Source organism: Struthio camelus, chromosome 3, assembly GCF_040807025.1.
Source record: "Struthio camelus isolate bStrCam1 chromosome 3, bStrCam1.hap1, whole genome shotgun sequence".
Taxonomy (NCBI): domain Eukaryota; kingdom Metazoa; phylum Chordata; class Aves; order Struthioniformes; family Struthionidae; genus Struthio; species Struthio camelus.
Genome location: NC_090944.1, coordinates 64,630,409 through 64,651,385, shown reverse-complemented (window position 1 = coordinate 64,651,385; position 20,977 = coordinate 64,630,409). Strand labels below are relative to the sequence as shown.

The window sequence follows — 20,977 nt, the reverse complement described above, 5'->3', positions numbered from 1 at the left end:
TTCCTGAGCATAGATAAGATCTGCACAGGTCATGCCATGTGCTGCTTTTTTTTTCCCTAATCACCCAGAACGGCAGGAATAACTCCTGCTAATTAGACTCTAATGTGGCATTTCTTTGTTTTTTCAGCTCTGCCATTTTCCAGGCTGGAGTGGTATGCTTGAATAACTGGATGAGCAGGTTAAACGTGAACGCTGACTTTTTGGAAACTCATCAACTGCTTTATTTGTGATAGGGTGGGATTTTACTTCAATGGTATGATTAAACTTACTCCACTGTGAGAGATGTAAAGATTTCACAGGAACGAAGGCAGGAGAGGCTAGAGTGAGGGGCACAGAAGGGGCAGGGCAATGTATGGTATGAGCTGAGGATAGATGTAACCACTCAGGCAACTTCTACGCTTTAAAGAAAGAGTAATTAATAAAGAACAGTGCAAGGGCTCGGTAGTTATCAGTGGGATGTGATTAGGCAGTGTATAACATTTATTTCCTCTCAGAGTAGGTTCCTGGGATACTGCAGGCAAAATCTTAACAAAAAGCCACACGTTACTGAAATTTATTGTTTCTCCTACAAGACATTACTCAAGAGAAGAAGCGCACATGAGATCCGAACAAGTAAAAACTGAAGTCATAGGAATATTTAGTACATCAACAAGCACTACCACAAGGGAGAAAAACCCTATTCAGCCAAAAAGCCAGAAAGCAAAAGTCAGTAGGCATATTTGACAGTCAGTGGACTTTGCTCACATGCAGTTGATTAGTTTGTTTAAAAATATCTCAGTGTGCCTATATACTGATAACATACTAATATAATAAGAGTTATATCTAACACAGCTGGGAAGAAATACCAGTGAAAGCCGAGCAGCAAAAGTGGAAACTTCAAGTTGTGCTATGCAATTGAGCAGTGGATTCTGTCTTTATAAATCTCCCCTCGTTATTTGTGTACTTACATCTCTGTATCCTTCTATTATATTCCCAGAAATGTCACCCGCTATGTCTCTGCAGCCAGCAGGACAGTATCTGCTGTAGTGAAAGAAGAGGCTTGTTTAAAATCTGGACTGTAATGATGATACATAGAAACCCACTCATACACAAGAAATGCTCACAAACTAATACATATGTTAAAACAGTAAGTTCTGACTGATCAGCTATTAGTGATTCTAGATGGTAAATGTGCCCTTGAGTTCATCTGTGGACTGCACATAGTAGCACACATAAAGAGCCAAAACAGCAGTTTTGCACATGTATTTTTCTTTAATTCTGTTGCTCTAGAAATGCTCCTGCACAAGCTTTCAACACAGCCCAGATAAGACGCCTACATCCACATTCAGACAACAACCAGAAGAGTACAATTTATTACCATTTCAAGTTCTGTCATAAAGTTCAAGGCCCTAAGAAATTATAGCTTGTCTTGAGATAATCTTTTATCAGCTAGGGTGTGATCATGCAGGACGTTTCATCCCGTCTGCTCTCAGGAGATGCAGTCGAAATAGAGGCTACTTTGAATTTCAAAGTGGAAACTCTTTATACATATACTATGTATACTATTTGTGCCCAAATCAGGATTGCTGAGTGCTCGGTAATTTGATTCCCTCGTTTTTTCTGGGCCATAGACTTCTGTTCCACACTACTGCCTCTCACAACTAGGCCTTAGATTATTACAGCACCAGAGCTCAAAAATATTCACTTCTCCAGAAAACTAAGTTTGTACATGTCTTGTATGGTACTTTACAAAAATTAGCAGACCAGATGACAGATGCAGAAAAGTACGCCACAGTGCAGAGAGCTTTAAACCCCTTTTACCTGTACTCAGGCTTTGTGTGGTGGTTGCCTCGTTCTAAACACGTGATGAGATCTGTGAAAAGTTTACAAATGTAAATCCTGGTTGCAGAACACAGAAAAACAGAAGAAATTTGCCTAAGCATGAAATTACATTTAAAGATCTCTCTGTATAATAGTTACACAATTTTATTAGCTGGAAAGCAACACATATAGTTTCCCTCATTCTCTTTGTCTACCTCTTCTACTCGTCCTATGTTTTACACACATAATGGAGCTTCTGTCACCTTTAACAAAGTTGCACAGACTCCAGAACATCAAGGGTAGGAATTAAACCTTAATCTCTACTATGCAGTGATACTATGCATGACTGTGCAGTAAGTGCTGGAGCCCAGAACACAGTGGAGCTTCAAGGAGAACCTACTCATTTTCTGTTTCACTGGGCCTGTGCTGCAAATTACATAGGTAAGATTTCAGATGCCGTTATGTCTGCTTAATGTTATAACTGCTTCTTGTACACATGCTATTAAAAATATTATGGTTTGTGCTAATAAGATCTCTGGGAATATTTAGGACCAATATTGAGCTAAAGCTGGTATGTGGAGAAGACATGAAATAGGGAGGACTATGGTGCTAATCCATTAGAAGTAGTGCTTTTGGATTTCACTTTACCTGGATGATCACTACTGGCATATGACAACAGAAAGCCTCGTCCTGACACGTGGGATCCACTCTCAAAGTGAATAGTTGCTTCATTACTATCCAAAATGATTTCTTTGGGGATGGGCATCACATTACCACAGTATGGCCCTACAGACAGAACAAAGATGATTTCAAAAGCTTAGATGACACAGTGAGGCTGGAATATTCTTATGATAAGTAAAGAATTTCATAACTTGCTCATTCTTCTCCTTCAGAACATTTCCAAATGTTGACAAAAGGATTTTGGCTTCAGTCCTTTATGGGTATGAGCTCCAAAGTCACCCTGACAAAGAATGGCAAGAATCCAATTGTTTCTCCGTGGTAAAAATTCTAGCATTAACATCTCTCATCACTTAAGCCTTAAGAGAATGATTAATGCTCTTTGGCCTTTGAAGTATAGCATTCTTAAAAACAGCAGTAACTCATTAGAGAAAAGAATAGACCATTTAAAGGCAATCCAGGGGATCTACATAGGGTCCGCTAGATAAACTCTCCAGATGCGTACAGATCATGCTGCTTTAGCATAAAAGCTATTTAGAAAAGATTAAGATCACAAACAGCACACCTGGTTTTAAAGAACATGGGTGCTATGAGTCAAGTTGTACACCGAGGCAACATCACTTAACAAATACCTAGAAAATGTGTTCACTTATTTTTCTTTTAGAGACATCATCAAACAATTTAAATATATAATTCAAGTTTCCTTGAGTGTTTGAAATGAAAAAGAGATGGGGGAAAGGAGAAGGTGAGAGAGGAAGAGGGAAGGAAAGAGAGGATGGGGGAGAAAGGAACATGAGCCTTGTGTTATCGTGATTTAGGTAAGAATTTTATAGCTTCCAACTGCAGTATCTTGCAATATTGTTTGGGACGCTCCTTTCTTGAGACAGGAAGAGTGCCTGGGACTTTTGATAATTACATTTGCTTCGCTGGAATTCATTTCCTGAGGGGAACTTTCTTTTGAGACTCCCATAGTCTTTGCTCTTACCTTCTGTGACCACATCTGGGTGCAGACACTTGTCTCTGGCTGCTCTCAAGCACAGATGACCCAACAAATCAAAATTAGTTTGGAAACCGTTCTCTGAATTTATGGGGATGTTTGCAATATAAACTGTTAATAATAAATATATTTTTCCTAAGAGAAAAGGCAAATATGACCCTTTAAAAGCCCTCAAGACATCTGTCCTGTTGAGGTGAACGACAGCTTTAGTATCCTAAAGCAAGTCTCTTGGGTAAAAACTGATCACTTTGATTTTTCCTAGACAATCTTATTTTATTTGTGGTGGATACTTTGGGGTAACTTAGAACTGTCTTCTGAGAAACAAGAAATTACAGCCACCACACAGCATAAATCTGATGAGTGGTACCCTTTCTAACAGGCTCCTAAAATCCTTTTCATTACTTTTATACTCTTGAGGTGGTCTTTCCCAAATACTTCATCAGCCTTGTAACATCTGTAAGACCAGCCTACATAGAGTAACACAATCAGAGCCAACAGTAGCCAGCTATCAACAGAACAGGACAGACTAAAAGGGTAAGTCTGACTTTTGGCTTCTAAATTAAAAGGCACAGCCAGGCAGGCACAGAAACAAAGCGACATTTATGACATTTCCCTGGAGCACTCGTGTTGAAAATGACTCACGACTTAGTCAGAGAAAACAACACCTATAAAAAGGGTTAAACAAATTGCTTAGGAAATGAACTTATCAAAAAGACAGCATCTGACACTGTGTCATACCAGACAACTGCAAGAGTGATTTATCTGAGAAGGTCTTTTGTGTCAGTTTGCAGTGGGAGAAGTAGAGTGCTAACTTAGATTTTTTTTTTGGCTAGAGAGAGGGGAAGACAGCAAGAAGGCATTACATTTCTTTAAAATAAAACACCTGACAAAGCTTCCCTCGAAGACTGATTCTACATGTGTACACGTATCTATATATTGTGTGTGTGTGTGTGTGTGTGTGTATATATATATATACACACGTTGTGAGAATATTCTCACAGATATTCTTTGCCTTTCTCCCTTGTAACAATTCTCAGTGACCTATCTACTATTTAGATATAATTTAGATTGCTGACTCACTCAGTCACACACTAGCTGGGTCAGGGTTATGTATCTCCTCCAGCAGCAAGCCTATATGTGTTCCAGTTGATTATACAAACAAATCATATATGTCACAAGTAAAAGCAATACAGTCAAATAAAAAAGTCTAGACATAAAGGGTTGTATAATGCAAATGAAAGCCAAATACCCAAAAACAGTCGGCCTAGAGAAATCAGCATGCAGCACCTAAAGACAAGTTTTGTACTGTTAAGTAACAAATCTCATAATGGTTAAAAATGCTACGATTATCTTCAGATTCCACGAAGAACAGTTCTGGTGTGCTTTGGGAGACTCCAGTGGATAAATGGGCTTTAACAATCTCAAAACTAGGGAGCCCAAGACTAATTAGTTGGAAGATATAAAACAGAGCAGCGGGATCAAGTGAATGAATATTTTCTGAAAAGTTTATTAATTTCATACTTAGATTTGAAAAAAAAAATTCAGATGCATTTCTGCTACAACAGAACATTCATTTAATTCTTTTCTTTTGCAAGTTGATGAATCCTTGCAAACTATTTGAACACAATTCCTCTGAATTCAGGTAATATATCTGCAGTATACTTACTACCAGGTCATTCAGACTTTGCTGAGTTTTAGTAGTTTAATTCTGTGCTATCAAATACAGAAATTAGCACTGATACATAGCTTTTAGAAAAAAATAAGCATTATCTCACACCTCCATTGCTGTTGTTAGAGAAGCTTATTAGATATCATTTTAGTTTAGAGGTTCTTTATTGCATGAAATCATGTGCAGTTTGTTTCCAAGGAAAGGTGTTATTCCTCTTTCTCTTCAGTGTTTATTGTGTTTAGAATGACCAGTGTAAGCACTTTTCCAGTCTGGTTTACCTAATAATAATTTTTTACGTTCAGCAGCACCTCTCTCCATTTTGCCGAGCTTTTGCTGAGTAGCCTTTTTAACCCCTGATTCTCATTTTCCCCACAATTAATTTATTTTATATTAACAAACTTGCAAGAAATTCCCCAGGATGATAACTGGGAATGCTTAGAAAATAAAATTGGATCAGCGTAAGACATTGATTTTGATTTATTTTGACCTGTTTTCTAATTTTCTTCTGAAAAATATTGTAATTATTTTTAACCACATATATTGTTTCCTGTACACTTCCATAAAGCAGCACTGCATTTACTTTAGCGGGGTAAAGCCACAGAAAGAATAGTCTTGCAGGCTCCAAACATTTCCACTTGTGGTGTGCTTGAGTTAGATGTGCTTTCCATACATAAGTCTGGCTCAGTAGATTTCCTCTCTGTTGACTTATCTAGTCTTTCTTTGAATACATATAACAGGGGACGTTATAGACATTAGAAGGTTAAAAACCATGAGCCTCTGTAGCTATTGGACTTCATCATAAGAGCGTACATTTACTAACTCAGTATTTCCACTGGAAATTGAGGAGACAAAAGCATATGTCAAAAATACTATTTTGTCAACTATTTTTAAGGCTCATAGGTGCTTCTTGTCTTCTCTATCTGTTCTACCTGAGATTCGGTGAGCACTCCAGGCTGTCTGTATGAATACTACAGAACCACAGTGAAGAGAAGGGATGGTGGAGAAAGCCTTGGTTTGTGCCTGGTATGAAAGGGATACTCTTGTTTATAGGGCTGTTAACTTTGTTAAAACTTTTACTGCAGGATTTGGATTTGACTCTGGATAAATATCTAATTTCTAAACTTGGTACTAAGCCAAAAGTTTTTATGACGCCTTTTGGAAATTGCCAGATCACATTATCAGTTTTTCATCTTCTGATGTTTGTTGCGAGGTGGGTTGCTTTGCATATTTGGCTTGAGAAACAAGTCATGAATGATGATCTCTCTCTCTCTCTGCTTCCTGTTTAAGTAGCTCGTGGATCTCTGCTAGTGTAAGCAGGTAGAATTATTTGGTTTGTTTACTAAGAACAAAGAAAAGATTTTACTTTAAGAGATGTGTTATCTGTCCTGCAACTGAGTAGGTGTTTTTCATATTTCAGTATTACTACACCCAGATGCCTTCTCTTCTTTCAGTGTCTCATTAAAGACCTGACCCAACTGTGGCTGCATCTGTTCACTCCAGATTCTTTTATATAAATGTATATGTATGTACACATACATACACACACGCATACATACTTTTAATTCTACATGAAAACCATTAGGGGTTTAAGGATTTCAAATGTACGTCATTTACTATTTGCTATAATTAAATTAAAATTTAATGGCTTTCTTCTAGAACTCCTGATCTGTTAACATGGTTTAGGTAGCTTAAATGAAATAGTCCTATTTTGGAATCATTGTCTCCAAGCAGTATTAACATCCTGCAGAAAACTCCAGTTTGTCTTCTGGATATCCTTTGGCTGGCTCATCTGGAGACTGAAGAGATTATTTTACATGTTGTTTATTTTTTAAATGTTAGCAATAGTCTACCGCTTTTGTCTTTCATAATAATGTTGTTTTGCAAATCCGATGATCTTTACAGCATTGTCTGTTTTATGAGGTCTAGTTTACTTCTACTGTCAACCAGTCTCTGGCATACTTCCTGAGATTGCTTTGTTGAAATATGTTCCTTTATTCTTTCTACTTCCCTTAAGAAATGCTGTGCCTGGAGGACACTCTTGCCTCACACCAACTAGCAATAGCTACATACTGTTTTCTTCTCTAGCTCTTAATTTTATCCACCTTTTCTGTAAGCCATTTTTCTTTCTTTTAAAAGCAATTTTTTCATCTGTACCTACTGTGTCTGATTCATTCTGCTTTCAAATTCCTTAACTTCATATGAAATTTGCAGTTTGACATTTGCAGAGGTCCTTAAGAAACTCAGTTTAGATATCAGCTCATAAAATCCTCTGTTCAACTGGGAATCTTCTCCCTTTTTTCTGTCTTCAACATTTGTCTTGCAGCGTAACCCACGGCTGGTGAGTAACGTGTAGCATCAGCCCCATGGATCTGCCCCTTTGGGATTAGCATTAACAACACAACTCCCCTAAGGAGCTGCGCGGAGAAAACAACATTTTGAATTATGATCGTTACATTCAGTAGCCTTTTCTCAAACCAAAAGCAATTTGGAAGTACCTCAGTAGCTGGGGAAGGACAGGGGACATGGTGAACATGTATTATGCTGGCCTCACTTCAGAGCTAAAAACTCAGTTAGCCAACATGCGAGTCTTTCAAAAACAGCCCACAAAAACAGCAGGAACGTGTCATAGGAAAACATTTGCGTTCCTGAAATTCGTTTCCATCCCACGTTCACACTAATGCTTCAATTTCACAGGCGGTGCCTACCAAAGAGGAGCTGGGAGGCCTCTTCCCTCCATCCCCGCCGTGCATCCGCACCCCTGAGCAAGGGCAACCCAGGGCACAGGAAGTGCTGATCTGCGGCCGCCTTCGCAGTACATGGGGGAAGGTGGTGTTTAATACTCAGCACATCTGAGGTGACGGAGTAGTGGAGTCTGGAAGTTGGGATGAGACTGCGTGGTTACTTGGTACTCAACCCTGCGCGACACAGTCAGACTCCAGAACGAGCGCTAACCGCTCCTCAGTTTTAGGAAAAAAAAAACAATATAACTTTCAATTAGCATTTCCAAAAGGTGGCCAAAGACTGCAAGAAAGGAAAGAAGAGGCATCTAGTGGGGGGGGAGGGTGGTGAATGAATTACAGTTTGAAAATACAGGGTCTTGGCTAACTGTTCTCACAGGCCTGGGGCTTGCTTGATCCCAAGTGAAATGCCTGAGCCTTTGACCATATCTGTGGTTTTAGCTAAACAAAGACAGCAACACAAGAAGCATTAGGAATCTTCAGTAAAGAGCTGTACGGGCTTAACAAAAACCAAAAATATACAATATAATTTAAACACCTGAGATAAAAGCATGGGATTTGATAAAACAAAAGCAGACATTCTTCACTTTATAAATCTTTCCAAAGCTGAGGACTGGGGACCTGTAACCACTCACTTGAAACCCAACTGTTAAAAAAGAGTTTTGGCTATTAAGAAACTACTCAACTTGATCTTCAGTGAGAACTTGTCTGGACGTTTCCCTGGATTTCCTGAAATACCAGAAACAATAGAGTAATCACAGGTTTCCTTCAAGGGAGAAGAAGAAACTTGGTCACACCCTTTATTCAAGCAGGACATTTAATACAATATATAATAAGGAAAAACTGGTTCAGTGAATCCCCTCAAGCCACAATGAGGCGTTGGAAGGCGCTCCCTTCTCCACACACACAGAGCAGTCAGACACTCTTGCGCACCAGTAAATGCTCAGTTTTTCTAGCCACCCTCAGTGACTGGGTGTGGAGAGGAGAAAGCATTTTCAGTAATTTCTCTAGCAATTTCACACTAGTTACTGACTGTAAAATATGCAAGAACAAGTTAACTCTCCAAATTATTACTACTCACTCAGCAGATCTGACATCCACCCCAGAGGAGCACATCAACCTCCTACTTACTGCAAGTGAATGAAGAACTAAGTAGGCACTTAGCTGTTCTCTAATCTGTCTTTCCAGTCAAGACTGATGATCACCTCACAAAACTAAGGGAAAAAAATACTTAGCCATTAGTTGGGGAAAGAGAGAAAAAGTGAGGAAAAAGGGTCAAAAGAGATACAGAAATCTGACAAAAACATGAAGAGAAACTCTCTAAAAGCAATTCCTATTAAACTTTTAAAACATCCATGTTATACACTCATAATTAGCGCAGCAATGGCTATCGTCTTCTTGAGAACTACATGGTTAATCCTGCTTTCACGTATCCCTTTAACTAAGTAAAAAAATCAGAAGTGTTATTCAGCACTTAGTATTTCTATATGCTCAGATAATACGGTTCACTCTAGGAGAAAAGCATTTCAGTAAAGGTTGCACTTTGTCTATCCTGTGCAATTCCATTTGTGGGACCAAAAAATACTTCTGTCCAGTGCTATGCCTTTGAAAAGAGACATTAGTGTATATTTATTCCTCCTAGAGACATGTGCACAGCTGTGTTAGCATTTAAGGTTTGTCAAAGGTGACTCAGTTTCGCCAAAACTGATGTTAGACTCGCTTTCCTAACTGATGATTAATAATTTCACATGTAAATCTGTATACCATGCTAACAGTTTGCAAGACTGAGTCTTTCTTACAGAGTCTTCTTTCAGTAAATACTGAAGAAATAAGTGTGCAGAGTAATGACCCTGCAATATGGTTTTCAGCTGCTATAGGACAATCTTTTGATGGTGACAGTGTAAAAATCTAAATACAAAGGCTGTCTCCACCAGTTCATCAAATTCAGAAGTGTAGCGTCAGTTTTGTATCACAGCTGAAAGGGAGGCTTTAGAAATGGTTGGTACACGCTTTTTTAGGAAGGAATGAGATTAGATTCACAGCACTCGTGTTGGTCTACAAAATCTGAGGAATGCCTTAAACTTAAATAAAACTTACATTCAAGTGTTCTGTTGTCTTATCTGTAGCGACAGACTTGCTAAAGGGGAAGAAACCCCCTGGCTAACATAAGTCCCTGAATCCACTCATTTGTATATAACCGCATCCCTTTAGGGCATGGAACATTAGTGCCCCAGACATGAGTTGAGTTACTCTCTGCTTTATTGCATGAATCCCAGTAAAAGGTTATAACGACGAACGAATCACAGTTATATAACAAAAACAACAGGTGGGGGGAATCTGAAACGGGGGGGAACCCCACAACTTTGCCATCTGAAGACTCATTCACACTAGAGTTACATTTGCATGGTATATATTTTGTGTAGTATTTTGCTTCTGACCAATTTTCTAAGCTGCAGATACATTCCTCAATACAAGTGCGTACACATACTGACATTCACTCTCTTATTTTCTGAAGAATTCAAGTGATCAGAACAGTACTTAAAACACAGTTGTCTTTGGATCTTATTTGCTTATAATGGCATACCTTTTAAATAAAAAGCAAAGACCATTTAGCTAATCTGAAATACGAATAACATTCGCTCTGCCAGTTTCATATATAACAAGGTTTTCCCTTTTAAATTCAGGTCAGATATGGAAATCCCAAAACATTTAAACATTGGTTTTTCATTGCTCAAATGTTTTCAATGCCTGAAAAAAAAATCTGTTCAACTGACCATCATCCTATGGAAGAATGTCAATAGCACAGGTCAACATCATCTTGGCTGAAAGGGAAGATGTTGACCTGCTGTACACATACATGATGAGTGGAGGGTTGCAAAGAAGAGACTGGGGCTGGCTAAAAGGACACTTTACAGGAGCGATAGCAATGTCCATTCGCAGAGCTGCTTTGCCTTAGCTAAACGCATATTAAAACCCAGAGCTATTGCAAGACTTTGAAACATCTCACTCGGAGAAGTCCTCATCTCATCTATGAACGTCTGTGTCTCTTAAAACATAAGGGTTATTGTGAATTTATGCATATAGCAGTATCTCCTCACTATAGGTCTACACACATTTACAGCAGAGACTCTTTAGGTAGGCTAATGGGAAAGTCTACAGCAAGCTGCAGACCACAAAAAACATTACAGATAGTATGTCTGCCTAAGCTATAAAATTTGCTTGATCAGATATGAGCAAAATCTGCTAATTGTGCAGTTTGTTACTGAAAATGCAAATTACAGTTCACATGCATCAGACACTATCAATTAGGCCTGAAAATGGGCGTGGAAATACTTTAAAAAATTAATTATATGCATTTGATTGCATAATACACAGCTATTCTGTGTTTACAGGCCGAATAATTGCAGAATTGAACTATGTGAAGATGTCTTCAGGCTGACATGTAAGGAAACAAAAATTCAATCAATCAGTATTCAAGCTTCATTTTTCACTTCAAAAAACCAATATATTGATTTATCCTTCTTTCCTAAAAAAGTCTTTGATTAGAAATGTCAAGATAGCATCAATGAAAAATATTCAAAGATATGATAATGAAATCCTAAACACCTTTCACTTACTGCCAAGTACAGTCAGTATACTTAATGAACAGAATTAATTACTTACTGTTCTGAAATGAGGTAAACAGCATGAATAAAAAAAAAAATCTAAGCATACACACACAGGGAAATGTTCCTTTGTCTCATATCAAGCTATATGCAAAGCTTAGGCATGAACACATCACTTTTTGTTCTTGGTGAAGACTGCTTCAAAACGTAATACCTCCCTCATGAAGAACAATGATTACCTTTAACTTCATTTGTGAGAAAAGCTTTAATACCTCATTTGATTTTATCTTACCAGATGAGTTATAGGCCTATCATGCTCACGAATGAAAGGTAATCACCCTTCCTTACCACTAAAATACCTTAGGAGAATCACACACTTCACTGAGACAAGCAAAGAGCTGGGGTCACCTTGAAAACTGCAAAAGCTGTGTAGCTTATCTCTTTATTTTCTTTTTCCATTGAATCCATTCTGCCTGTAACACCCAGACTAGCATATTCAGCTTCAGCTAACTGAAGGGCTACAGCCCAGCAGGCCAGATTTTATGAAATTTTGATTCAAGAGTTTATTCACGTAGTATGGAACTCTGCTTGAACCTAAGTGACTTCTGCAAATAGACACACAGATTTGAAAAAACAGTTTAACTCTTCTAGAAAGAGCAGATCAAAAGTTTCAGCAACAACTGATTAGGAAAGCTGATTTGAGGAAGGCCTTGGGCTCTCCTCCCTGGGGAGGACTCTATTATTATTATTATTATTATTAAGTCCACAGTTTTAACATATTTATTCACTTATCTTCCTGTGCAAAGCTCTTACAGAAGTGCAGAGTGGCTGCACATATTTAATTTCTGCAAATATGTAGGCAAAGGTTATCAGTGAATAATAGTTAGCAACAGTCAAGGTTATCAACACCTCTTTCCTTTCCATTCCAGTCTGTGCTTTAACCACTTCCCACTTGCTTCCCCACGTAATCAGTCCTTCCCTGAGACTCTTGGCAATTACACCTCAGCGAGGCTTGAATTGCCTAGGAAATAGAGGGACGCAAAATAGCAGACTCCAGTTTGTCGTCTCATCTCTGTCTAATTAGTGAACTAGACTGAATATTTCACACAGCTCTTTCAATGCCTGAGAAGGATATAGTTCTGATACAGATCTTGTGCACTTGCTGCGTCAAAGCTGTAACTGTAAAATTCTGCAAGTCTGAGGGCAAAGCGTTGGGTGAATGTGCCAGTGCACATCACAAGCCCGTGCTGACCAGGCGAGCGCTTCTGCAGCACTCCCAGCTTTGTTGGCACAGTGCAAGGTGCGAGGGGCAGTGGCTTTACATGCCACAAACAAAAAAATGGAATACCAAAAGGAGGAGGAAAGAACAGAGGGTAATATTGCTTTCATTTTTCTGAGCTGTTTCACACAAACTTTTAACAATTCATGCATTTACCATTGCCTTATCGTTTACATACCATGCAAGGTTGAAGAGCTCAGGATGGTAAGGTAGCTGGATTCGCATTTCTGTGATTCAATATCCAGGTCTCCGATTTTTAAGATCAGGCGTTTTCCCTGAGGCACTTGAATTTTCTTCTCGCAAACAGTGTAGTTTGGGTATGTCCCAGGGTAGTTCCTGGATGCCAGTGTCCCACTGTCTTGGTACATCACCACATGCCCGCATCCATCCCCTAGAGTAAGCAAAGAACCAAGGATTCTCGGTATTATTAAATTAAAAAAAAAGAAAAAGAAAAAGAAAATACTGACCGCATAATCCCATCTTACACACACACTTCTACCTTTTTAAAAAAGTATTATGTAATATGTTACCTCAGTAATGCTGTTATTGGAAAATAGGTAATTAGAATAAAGTGTCATATTTCTCTTGTAAAGCTCAAAAGAGAGGTGGAAACACTCATGAACTAAGATGTATTTGACAGTCCTGTACAGTCTCCCTGGTTTTCTGTTTTACAGCCAAACCTTGCTGAAACCCTAAAGCTACAATTCAAAATGTAATAGGTAGACTTCTTCCTTACATACCTTTCTCCCAATTATCATTCCATGTTTTATTTCCATACAATGGAGCCATCAGGGAGAAGGTAACTGAATCGTGTCTGTGCTCTCATGCATGATTTACCTACATAGTATCACTGACCCAACTCATCTTACTTTCCTGTTGGTTTTCTTGCTCCACTTCTACAATGCACAAAGCATTAGGGGCAAAGCAAATACAGAAGAGGAACTTCAAAAGCGGGTTGCGTATCACTAGTGGAGTACGAGCTACATCGTGGTAGTATGCCGGGAGATGCTACCACTGCTGCCTCCCTGCTACAAGGGGTTAGGGCAGGAGCTCTGCTTCGCCGACACACGCGTAGTGCTGTCGCTGCTGCCGGTGGCACAGTGGTTTTTTCATGATACTGCGTACGCGAGCCACCTCGGCAGCCCGCCGTGGAGAGGCATCAAAGGGGCAGCTGGAGCACGACGCATGACAGCTGGAAAAGGCACATGGAAATACAAGGGGGGAATGTGGGGGCCGAGATAAAAAACAGGAAGCATCCACAGAGAGGAAGGAAGCAGTTATCAGATAAGGGACCTTGACTAGTAAAGGAAGCAATTTGCCATGAACTACTTAGAAGTGTACTAGTAACTTGAAATTTATATTCTAAAAGCTTAAGACAAATCATTCTGCTAAAAATTCCAAATAATGGAAACTATTGCAATAGTGGAACTACTGCCAAATCTATGTGCATATAATAGACGTAGATGCTCTTTACTTAGAAGTCCTGTATATTGTTACCCTTTATTACTGCAAAAATTAAAACTGATCCTAGAAGTGTTAATAAAATGAAGAATCCTGACGAGCGGAGAATTCACAACATGTACTTTAACTACCCAGCTTTTGAGGACATTTTGGTCAAACTCTTTTGACCTGTCCGTTTTAATTTCTACCTAAATTTCCTTCTGCAGTCACTAGAAGGAACAAACTTAAGATCCGACAAGACTATTTAAAGGTGAACAACTAGACATGAAGTGATGATAAAGAAACGTGACATGCCGGGGGGTGGGGGGGAAAGTGGCATACTGTGCAAAGATAAGCTGCAAGCTATCCAACTTTGACTCACTGCTGTATAATTACACTGCCATTTCATGCAATTCACTCAACCGCTTTTTCACAGGCAACAGCATTTATTTTGAAGCTTTATCATTACTACCAGCTTTGTTGCTTGCTATTTAATTCTGCTGCAGATTCATGCTTCGAATAGAGGTGAATAGGAACACATATCCAAAATCATATCACCATAAAACACATTAAATATGTTTTTTCAGATCTCTTTGTTCGCACATTTTAAAAAATACCTGTTTTTAAAATTCCTTACCCTAGCTTTATCGATTTTAGAATGCAGAGGCAAATGCTAATGTTGAAAGACAAACTGGACTTCTGGGCAAATCCCCTTTTCAGCGTAAACTTTCTGCACCAGGAGTACCGTATATGCGCTACCAACTGTCTGAACTGAGGGAGGGATGAAGGAGGACTAGCAGTGTAAGACTGGGCCACTTCTAGTGGGGCACAAGACACCCTTGCTGTTTGTGCAGACTGGTGTGCAGTTAAAAAAAAAACTGTGCATGGCCTTTATTTAAACTGTGTGTTTCTAACTAAGTATTTATTTGAGTTGGGCTCAAGAAAAAAAAATTACAGTCTGGAGCTTGGCTTGCAACTTATCCTCCATGAGGAAGAAAACAGGAAAACAAGGAAAAAAGTGATACCTGTACAACAAAATGTCATGGAGATGAACTCTTTAAAAACTCTAAAATCCTTGTGTTTGATTTCTCTTAACCTTGCTGGGTTACATTCCGGCCTGTGTTACCTCCAAACAACCCCAAGGATCTTTTGCGATACAGAACTCTCCTCAGAGAGCTGAAAAGACATCACTGTCGTGGTTAGACCCTGACAACTGCACAGGTCACAGATCATTATATTTCTGCAGCAAGTGTACGGGCAAAACTGTGCCAAAGACCTCAGCCTGCCACCCTCTTCTGGGGAGGTTATACAAGGCCTTGTTCCCAGGGAAACTCCTTTTTCAAAATTCGTCTTTGAACCAGCATTGAAATGAATTAAAGCCAGAACAGCTCTTTTGAGCTAAGAAAGTATAAAAATTATTTCCTGGCTTTTCACTAGTGGAACCTGGGCAGGACACTCATTCAAATACTCATGCTGATGAGAAGCAAGTGAAACATCATCTAACTCCTCTTGCTGCCTATGTCCTGTCTGTTCACCTCAAAGAAAAAGGTCATGATGAAAGCTTCTCTGTCACAAGGACTGAAGTAATATCCAAAAAGTCCTGCCAAATCCTAGTAAGTATAACTCCTTATAGAGAAGGCTGACTATGGTCCTAAATTTTAGTTTCTAAGTAATTAAGATTACCAAAAATAAAAACTGTTAAACTGAAATTTGCTGGGAAAGGTACCCAATGGAAGGATTTTGAAGGTGTGGAAGGCAGGCAGAAAAAAACCTCAGGATCTGATAATTCATTCAAAGAGAGAACTAATCACAGTGTAGCAGAAAAATTTTAATTGTAATTCCAGTATATATCAAAGGGTGAGAAATGGAAGCAAATTATAAGGAATTCCAATTATATTTCATATATGTATACACACACACGCACACAAGGCTATCATTAGTTTTGTTCTTATCTAAGTTTTCTACATAAAATTTTGATTTACAGTAGAAATAAATTGGCCAAACCTCAAACATTTTGATTCCAAAATACAACTACTTGTCCTCATAAAAACTATAGTTTAAATACCTCGTTATGTTCTTTTCTATAGGTGCAGCCCTTCTGGCTGGAAATACGTATATTTAACCAGACAATTCCATGTAGGATTTCTTGCCAACTTTACGACTCTCTTGCTACCATTACTTTTGACAACTCCCTTCTATCACCAAGATGTTGATGGTCTTGCCTCAGATGTCCAGGTTTCATCACTTCTCGTTGGACTGGAGCAAAGTGACATATTTGAGCACAAGGTATTCAGCAGCCAGAAAGTTTAAGCATGTTCAGGTTTAATAAAATCTCTCTGCAGCACCAGGACTTACTAAAAGCACATGAAACATGCTTTGTAAACGGAGTTCCCACAGGCATTTGAATCAAGTTCGAGGCTGCAGTCTTTGGACTGAGGGCACCTGCCTGTTGGCCTGCACTCAGGTTGTACCAAAGATCATGTAACACTGGAATTACGACCGTTTACCATCAAGATAAAAATACTGTCTGTGAGAGATGATGGAAATAACTCCCCAAGAACTGAAAACCACAACCAGCATCTGCTGCTGCAAACGCAGGGCACGTTTCTTTCACCTTGACTTCTCTTGTGCTCATAGCAACACATACATATAAAATCAAAACCAGAAGATTTGATTTTGAACCATAGTAGAGTTAGAGAACTCCGAAAATAACATGGGTCCCCTGAAGTACCCTCCTGCCACCCAAGATCACCTGCCTTTGCATGCCCCCAGGCTGGGCAGGTCCCCTCACCCTGCCTCTCTGCAGGCTGAGCTCACAAGCCGAGCTTTAGCCTCTTCGCCACGTGCTCCCTCGCTTTTTTCCACCCTTTGCAATGGGTGACATAGCACCTTCATCCTAAAATATTGCCCTTGGCCTTGGTGAAAAGGTTATGTTTTTCAAACAGTTTTATAAAAGGTTTTTGTGTACTGCACCTTTTACTAACCGACGTTTATCCTGCCAGCTATAAAATGGTTACACAGCTTTATTTCAAAGTGTGTCTTCAAAAGCATTGCTACAACATCCTGGCAGAAAACAGCTGCCTTTTTCATCCTTCTGATTCATGTTCACTAAGCAATTAATAAAAGACTTGGATTCACTCCAGTGCTAAAAACATTTTATACCTAAGTGTACTCAGGTACACAGCTGCCCAGCACACACCAGCAGCTCCTGCGCTCCTCCACACTGTGCCATGAGCCGCTTTGGGCACTACCATTTCTCTCCACCTCTCTGTTTACAGAAAATACTGATTTTTGACTGTAACAGTATCTGAAGAGATACAACTGCAGCTGGAGACAGCCACAGCGAAGAAAATGCCAGAGCTGAGCGTACGGCTTTGCAAGTTCTGCAGATAACCACCGCCAAGAGCAGAAATCCCTCTCATCTTCCGTTTTGCTTTTCCTGAAGTCATGACTTCAGCTTATTAAAAGATACAATAACAACTGAGTCAAGAAAGAGTTCTGCACCCATGCTTGACAGAAGCTTCACTTCATGTATATAAATCGATGAGTACCCAAAAAAGTGATCAAATCTTTCCCTGTTCACATGGGAGGGGAGGAAAGCCCAGGGAAAACCCAAGATTTTTTGCTGGATGCCACCCTAGTCTGCTGATGTGGTCTGACAAAACTTTAGTTTGTCATATAGTCACTGGGACCTTTATCGCTAACCAGATCATGCAGGCTGCAGACATCAGTGTGTTTGTACTTTCACTGCTGTGTGACTGAGTAAATTCCAGAATTAAGCACTTCATCTCTAACCTCTTCAGCAGCAAAACTAGGTCAAGAGCTTCAGCTCTTTCTGTACCACTACAACGGAAAAGCGAGCTCACCATGCAAATGGGGGCTGCGCCGCTCCGTCTTCCAGAGAATGAGGAAAATCTCAGACCTCCTCACCCTGCTCATTAATGGGTTCAGGGAGATAATAAAAATGAAAGGTGGTGTCATGGGTCTGAGGCATGGCAGTGCTGTGACTATTGCTGCTCTGTCACTCAGGCTGCTCCTGAGGGAGCTGGGGGACGGGAGCCACCGGGGAGTAGGGGGGGGCAGTGGACAGGTTGGAGGAATGACTGTTGAGTAGACTCACAAGTGCAGGGTCAGGATTTCACAAGCCACCAAGTTCAAAGTGAATGTCGTTTACACCAGCTGACCTAGCCTAATTTATAGAAGGGTAAATTCCCAGAATTTTTTTCCAAAGTCCAGATTTACTTTCTTCACAATATTTTGTGGGGGCTGCAAAAAAGTATTTTCAAGGAATGAAAAAAAAAACACTGGAAATTAAGGCAAGTCTATAATCATCAGAAAAGACAGTGACTGCAATATGCTATGACCTTTAGTGTTTTTCATTCTGTGTCTTGTTAAGAGAAGTTTACCGCTTCTCAGGATGCCCTACTGCAAAAGAAAAAAAAGACATCCTGTAGAAGTTTTCTTTGAATTGCATTCTCATTTATTTAACTGCATAAGGTTCACAGCAAACATTTTAACCTCTGTACTACAGTAGTTCCTCACAACGCTCATTTTGCTGCCGAAGCCAAATCAGCAGCAGCTGGGGGAGCGGTGGGAGGAGGCCGGAGAGCAGGAAGGGAAGGTAGAGCAGGAGAAGAAACAAAGGAACATTGTAGAGTATAGATTTCGTAGACCAAATTATTTACTTACCAATATCAAAGGGATGCAGAGAAGGAGGTCATATAAACGACAGCATATTTTTCCCTCCTTTTCACAGACACTATGTACTGTAACGTGCCACTTGGAGCGGCAATGAGAAAGCAGCAAATGATCTTAAATTGGTTCCCTAGCAGCTCTATAGATCACAAATTGCTACCATGCGCCTCGCTGTGATGGCCCTCCCGGCCCTGCAGGCTGTGGCTAAAGGCCTGGCTTTCCTGATGTTTTCTCCTGTGACCAGGCTCAGGAGGTGTTCTACCTCAAACATATAACAAGCTATTTTGGAAACCAATTGCACTACAGCCATCAAATATATAAAAAGATCACTGACAACCTTTTCAGCTTCCTTTATTTAGCAAAGTAGCTTACAACTCTGTCACTGTTTCTTCAGTGCTCTCCATAAACTAAAGAGGTTTAAGAAATGATAGACATAGGTACGTACAAGTAGCACAGAACGCCTTACAGCTGTCCTGACCTACGCGACAGGGATTTTATTGTGTTGCCACAAACATCAGAGGGAGATTTCGCTATTTTAGAAACCTCTCAACTGTGTAGAGATTTGCAGAGATGAAAACCTAGCAATACTTGAACTTTTATTCATTTAGCTGCTACAATGTAAAAAAAAAAACCAAAAAAAAAACAAAAAAAGCACAGAAATTTCCATATGAGCAACAGCTTCCATCAGTAGGAGGTCATGCTCCACTAAGGAGAGAACTTTACACTCAGCATTCAGGTTTGTTGCAACCTTAAGAACTAATAGAATAAGTCTTATTTAAAATAACATAAATACGAACCAGAAGCTCATGTACTGACACTCTTCCAGTTTCACTGTATCCATAAAAGATTTGATTAGTTGCCTCTTAATCAAATAACTTTCTGGAGAGCAAGCAGCTCCTCTCCACAGACATCTTAGGGGCTGGTGTCAGAAAGAGGCCTCACACTGCCCAGCTACGCTCACGCACGAGAGCACAGTGACAAGACAAGTCAGATTATTGTAGAAAACACAGTGCCAAAAAAGAAAGAACAGCAGCTACAGCTTGACAGTCCTGGCCCTATGAATTATTTATGAAGACACGAGATTAAGAAGTTTCTGCATTCTGTAAAGAACAAGATACTGCACCATGTAAAGGACAAGGTTTACACAAAAATTTAGATGGCATTTTACAGTTCTCTTGCTTTTCTTCTATTAAATACACAAAAGTAGTAACAAAATAGGTTTGCCTTTGCTTTTCAGGAGCACTGTCTGGTTCCATCATAATCTGTGAAAGAAAGTACTCAAATACGAGAAAATAAGTATATTTTAGTCACTGCTTCCTGGATAGTATACCCAAAGGTAGTCCTAGAGATAAGTGACTTTCAGCACTGGAATTTGCTTTTCAGCACTCTAACTACAGCAGCCTTGAGCTTGTGGGTGTGAGAAAACTTTGATGTCTTTTTAGCTGCTAAAACAAAAAAGATTATTTATTTAATTGTTGCTTGGATAGCTGCATTTAAAATTTATCAGTGCTTTTCTTTTATGGATGTGGTATATTGCTGTGATACATCACCTCTACCTTTTATTCGTTGGTGTATTTGGGAACAAATGTGAGAATGGATCTCCACATTCATCAACTTTCAGAGGAGCTGTAAGCGTAGGGTCCCCAGTTTTGCAAAACTGGGATTGAGTTTTAAAGAACCAAGTTTGCAGCAAATACCTGCCCTCCCCTACTTTAAAATGCATGCCCACCCTACGCACCTCAAGCGCGTATGTACTGAAAAGACATTGAGTTCATTGCTCAGGCAGTTGTAACTACTCACGCAGAAGGAACCCTGAAGGACTGAAATTTTGAGCAGAAAATTGGCAGAAGCATGGTGCTCCTCCATCAGCCAGAAACGTGGAATAACTGAGATCTATAAAGGCTATGGGAACAGATATCCCACACGTAGCGATTTCTTTCCTGTCCCTTCTGTGTTACACAGAAGTGCAGCTATGGTGGTGCTGGACCCCCCCCCCCCCCCCAAAAAAAAAAAAAAAAACCACTCCAACAGTAGGCACCCCTCTGACCAAAGACACTGCACAGTTAGGACTCCTAT

General features: G+C 39.7%; 1 protein-coding gene across 1 annotated transcript in view; it reads right to left on the bottom strand.

Moving 5' to 3' along the window:
• Nucleotides 1-20,977, bottom strand: part of DCBLD1 (discoidin, CUB and LCCL domain containing 1) — a 48,796-nt gene that overhangs the window by 19,879 nt on the left and 7,940 nt on the right. Inside the window, exons 2-5 of the mRNA XM_068938127.1 lie at nt 12,945-13,157; nt 2,449-2,586; nt 1,801-1,852; nt 948-1,020 (exon numbers count right to left, since the gene is read on the bottom strand). Coding sequence (XP_068794228.1) covers nt 948-1,020; nt 1,801-1,852; nt 2,449-2,586; nt 12,945-13,157 — 476 coding nt within the window. The remainder of the gene's footprint in view (nt 1-947; nt 1,021-1,800; nt 1,853-2,448; nt 2,587-12,944; nt 13,158-20,977) is intronic.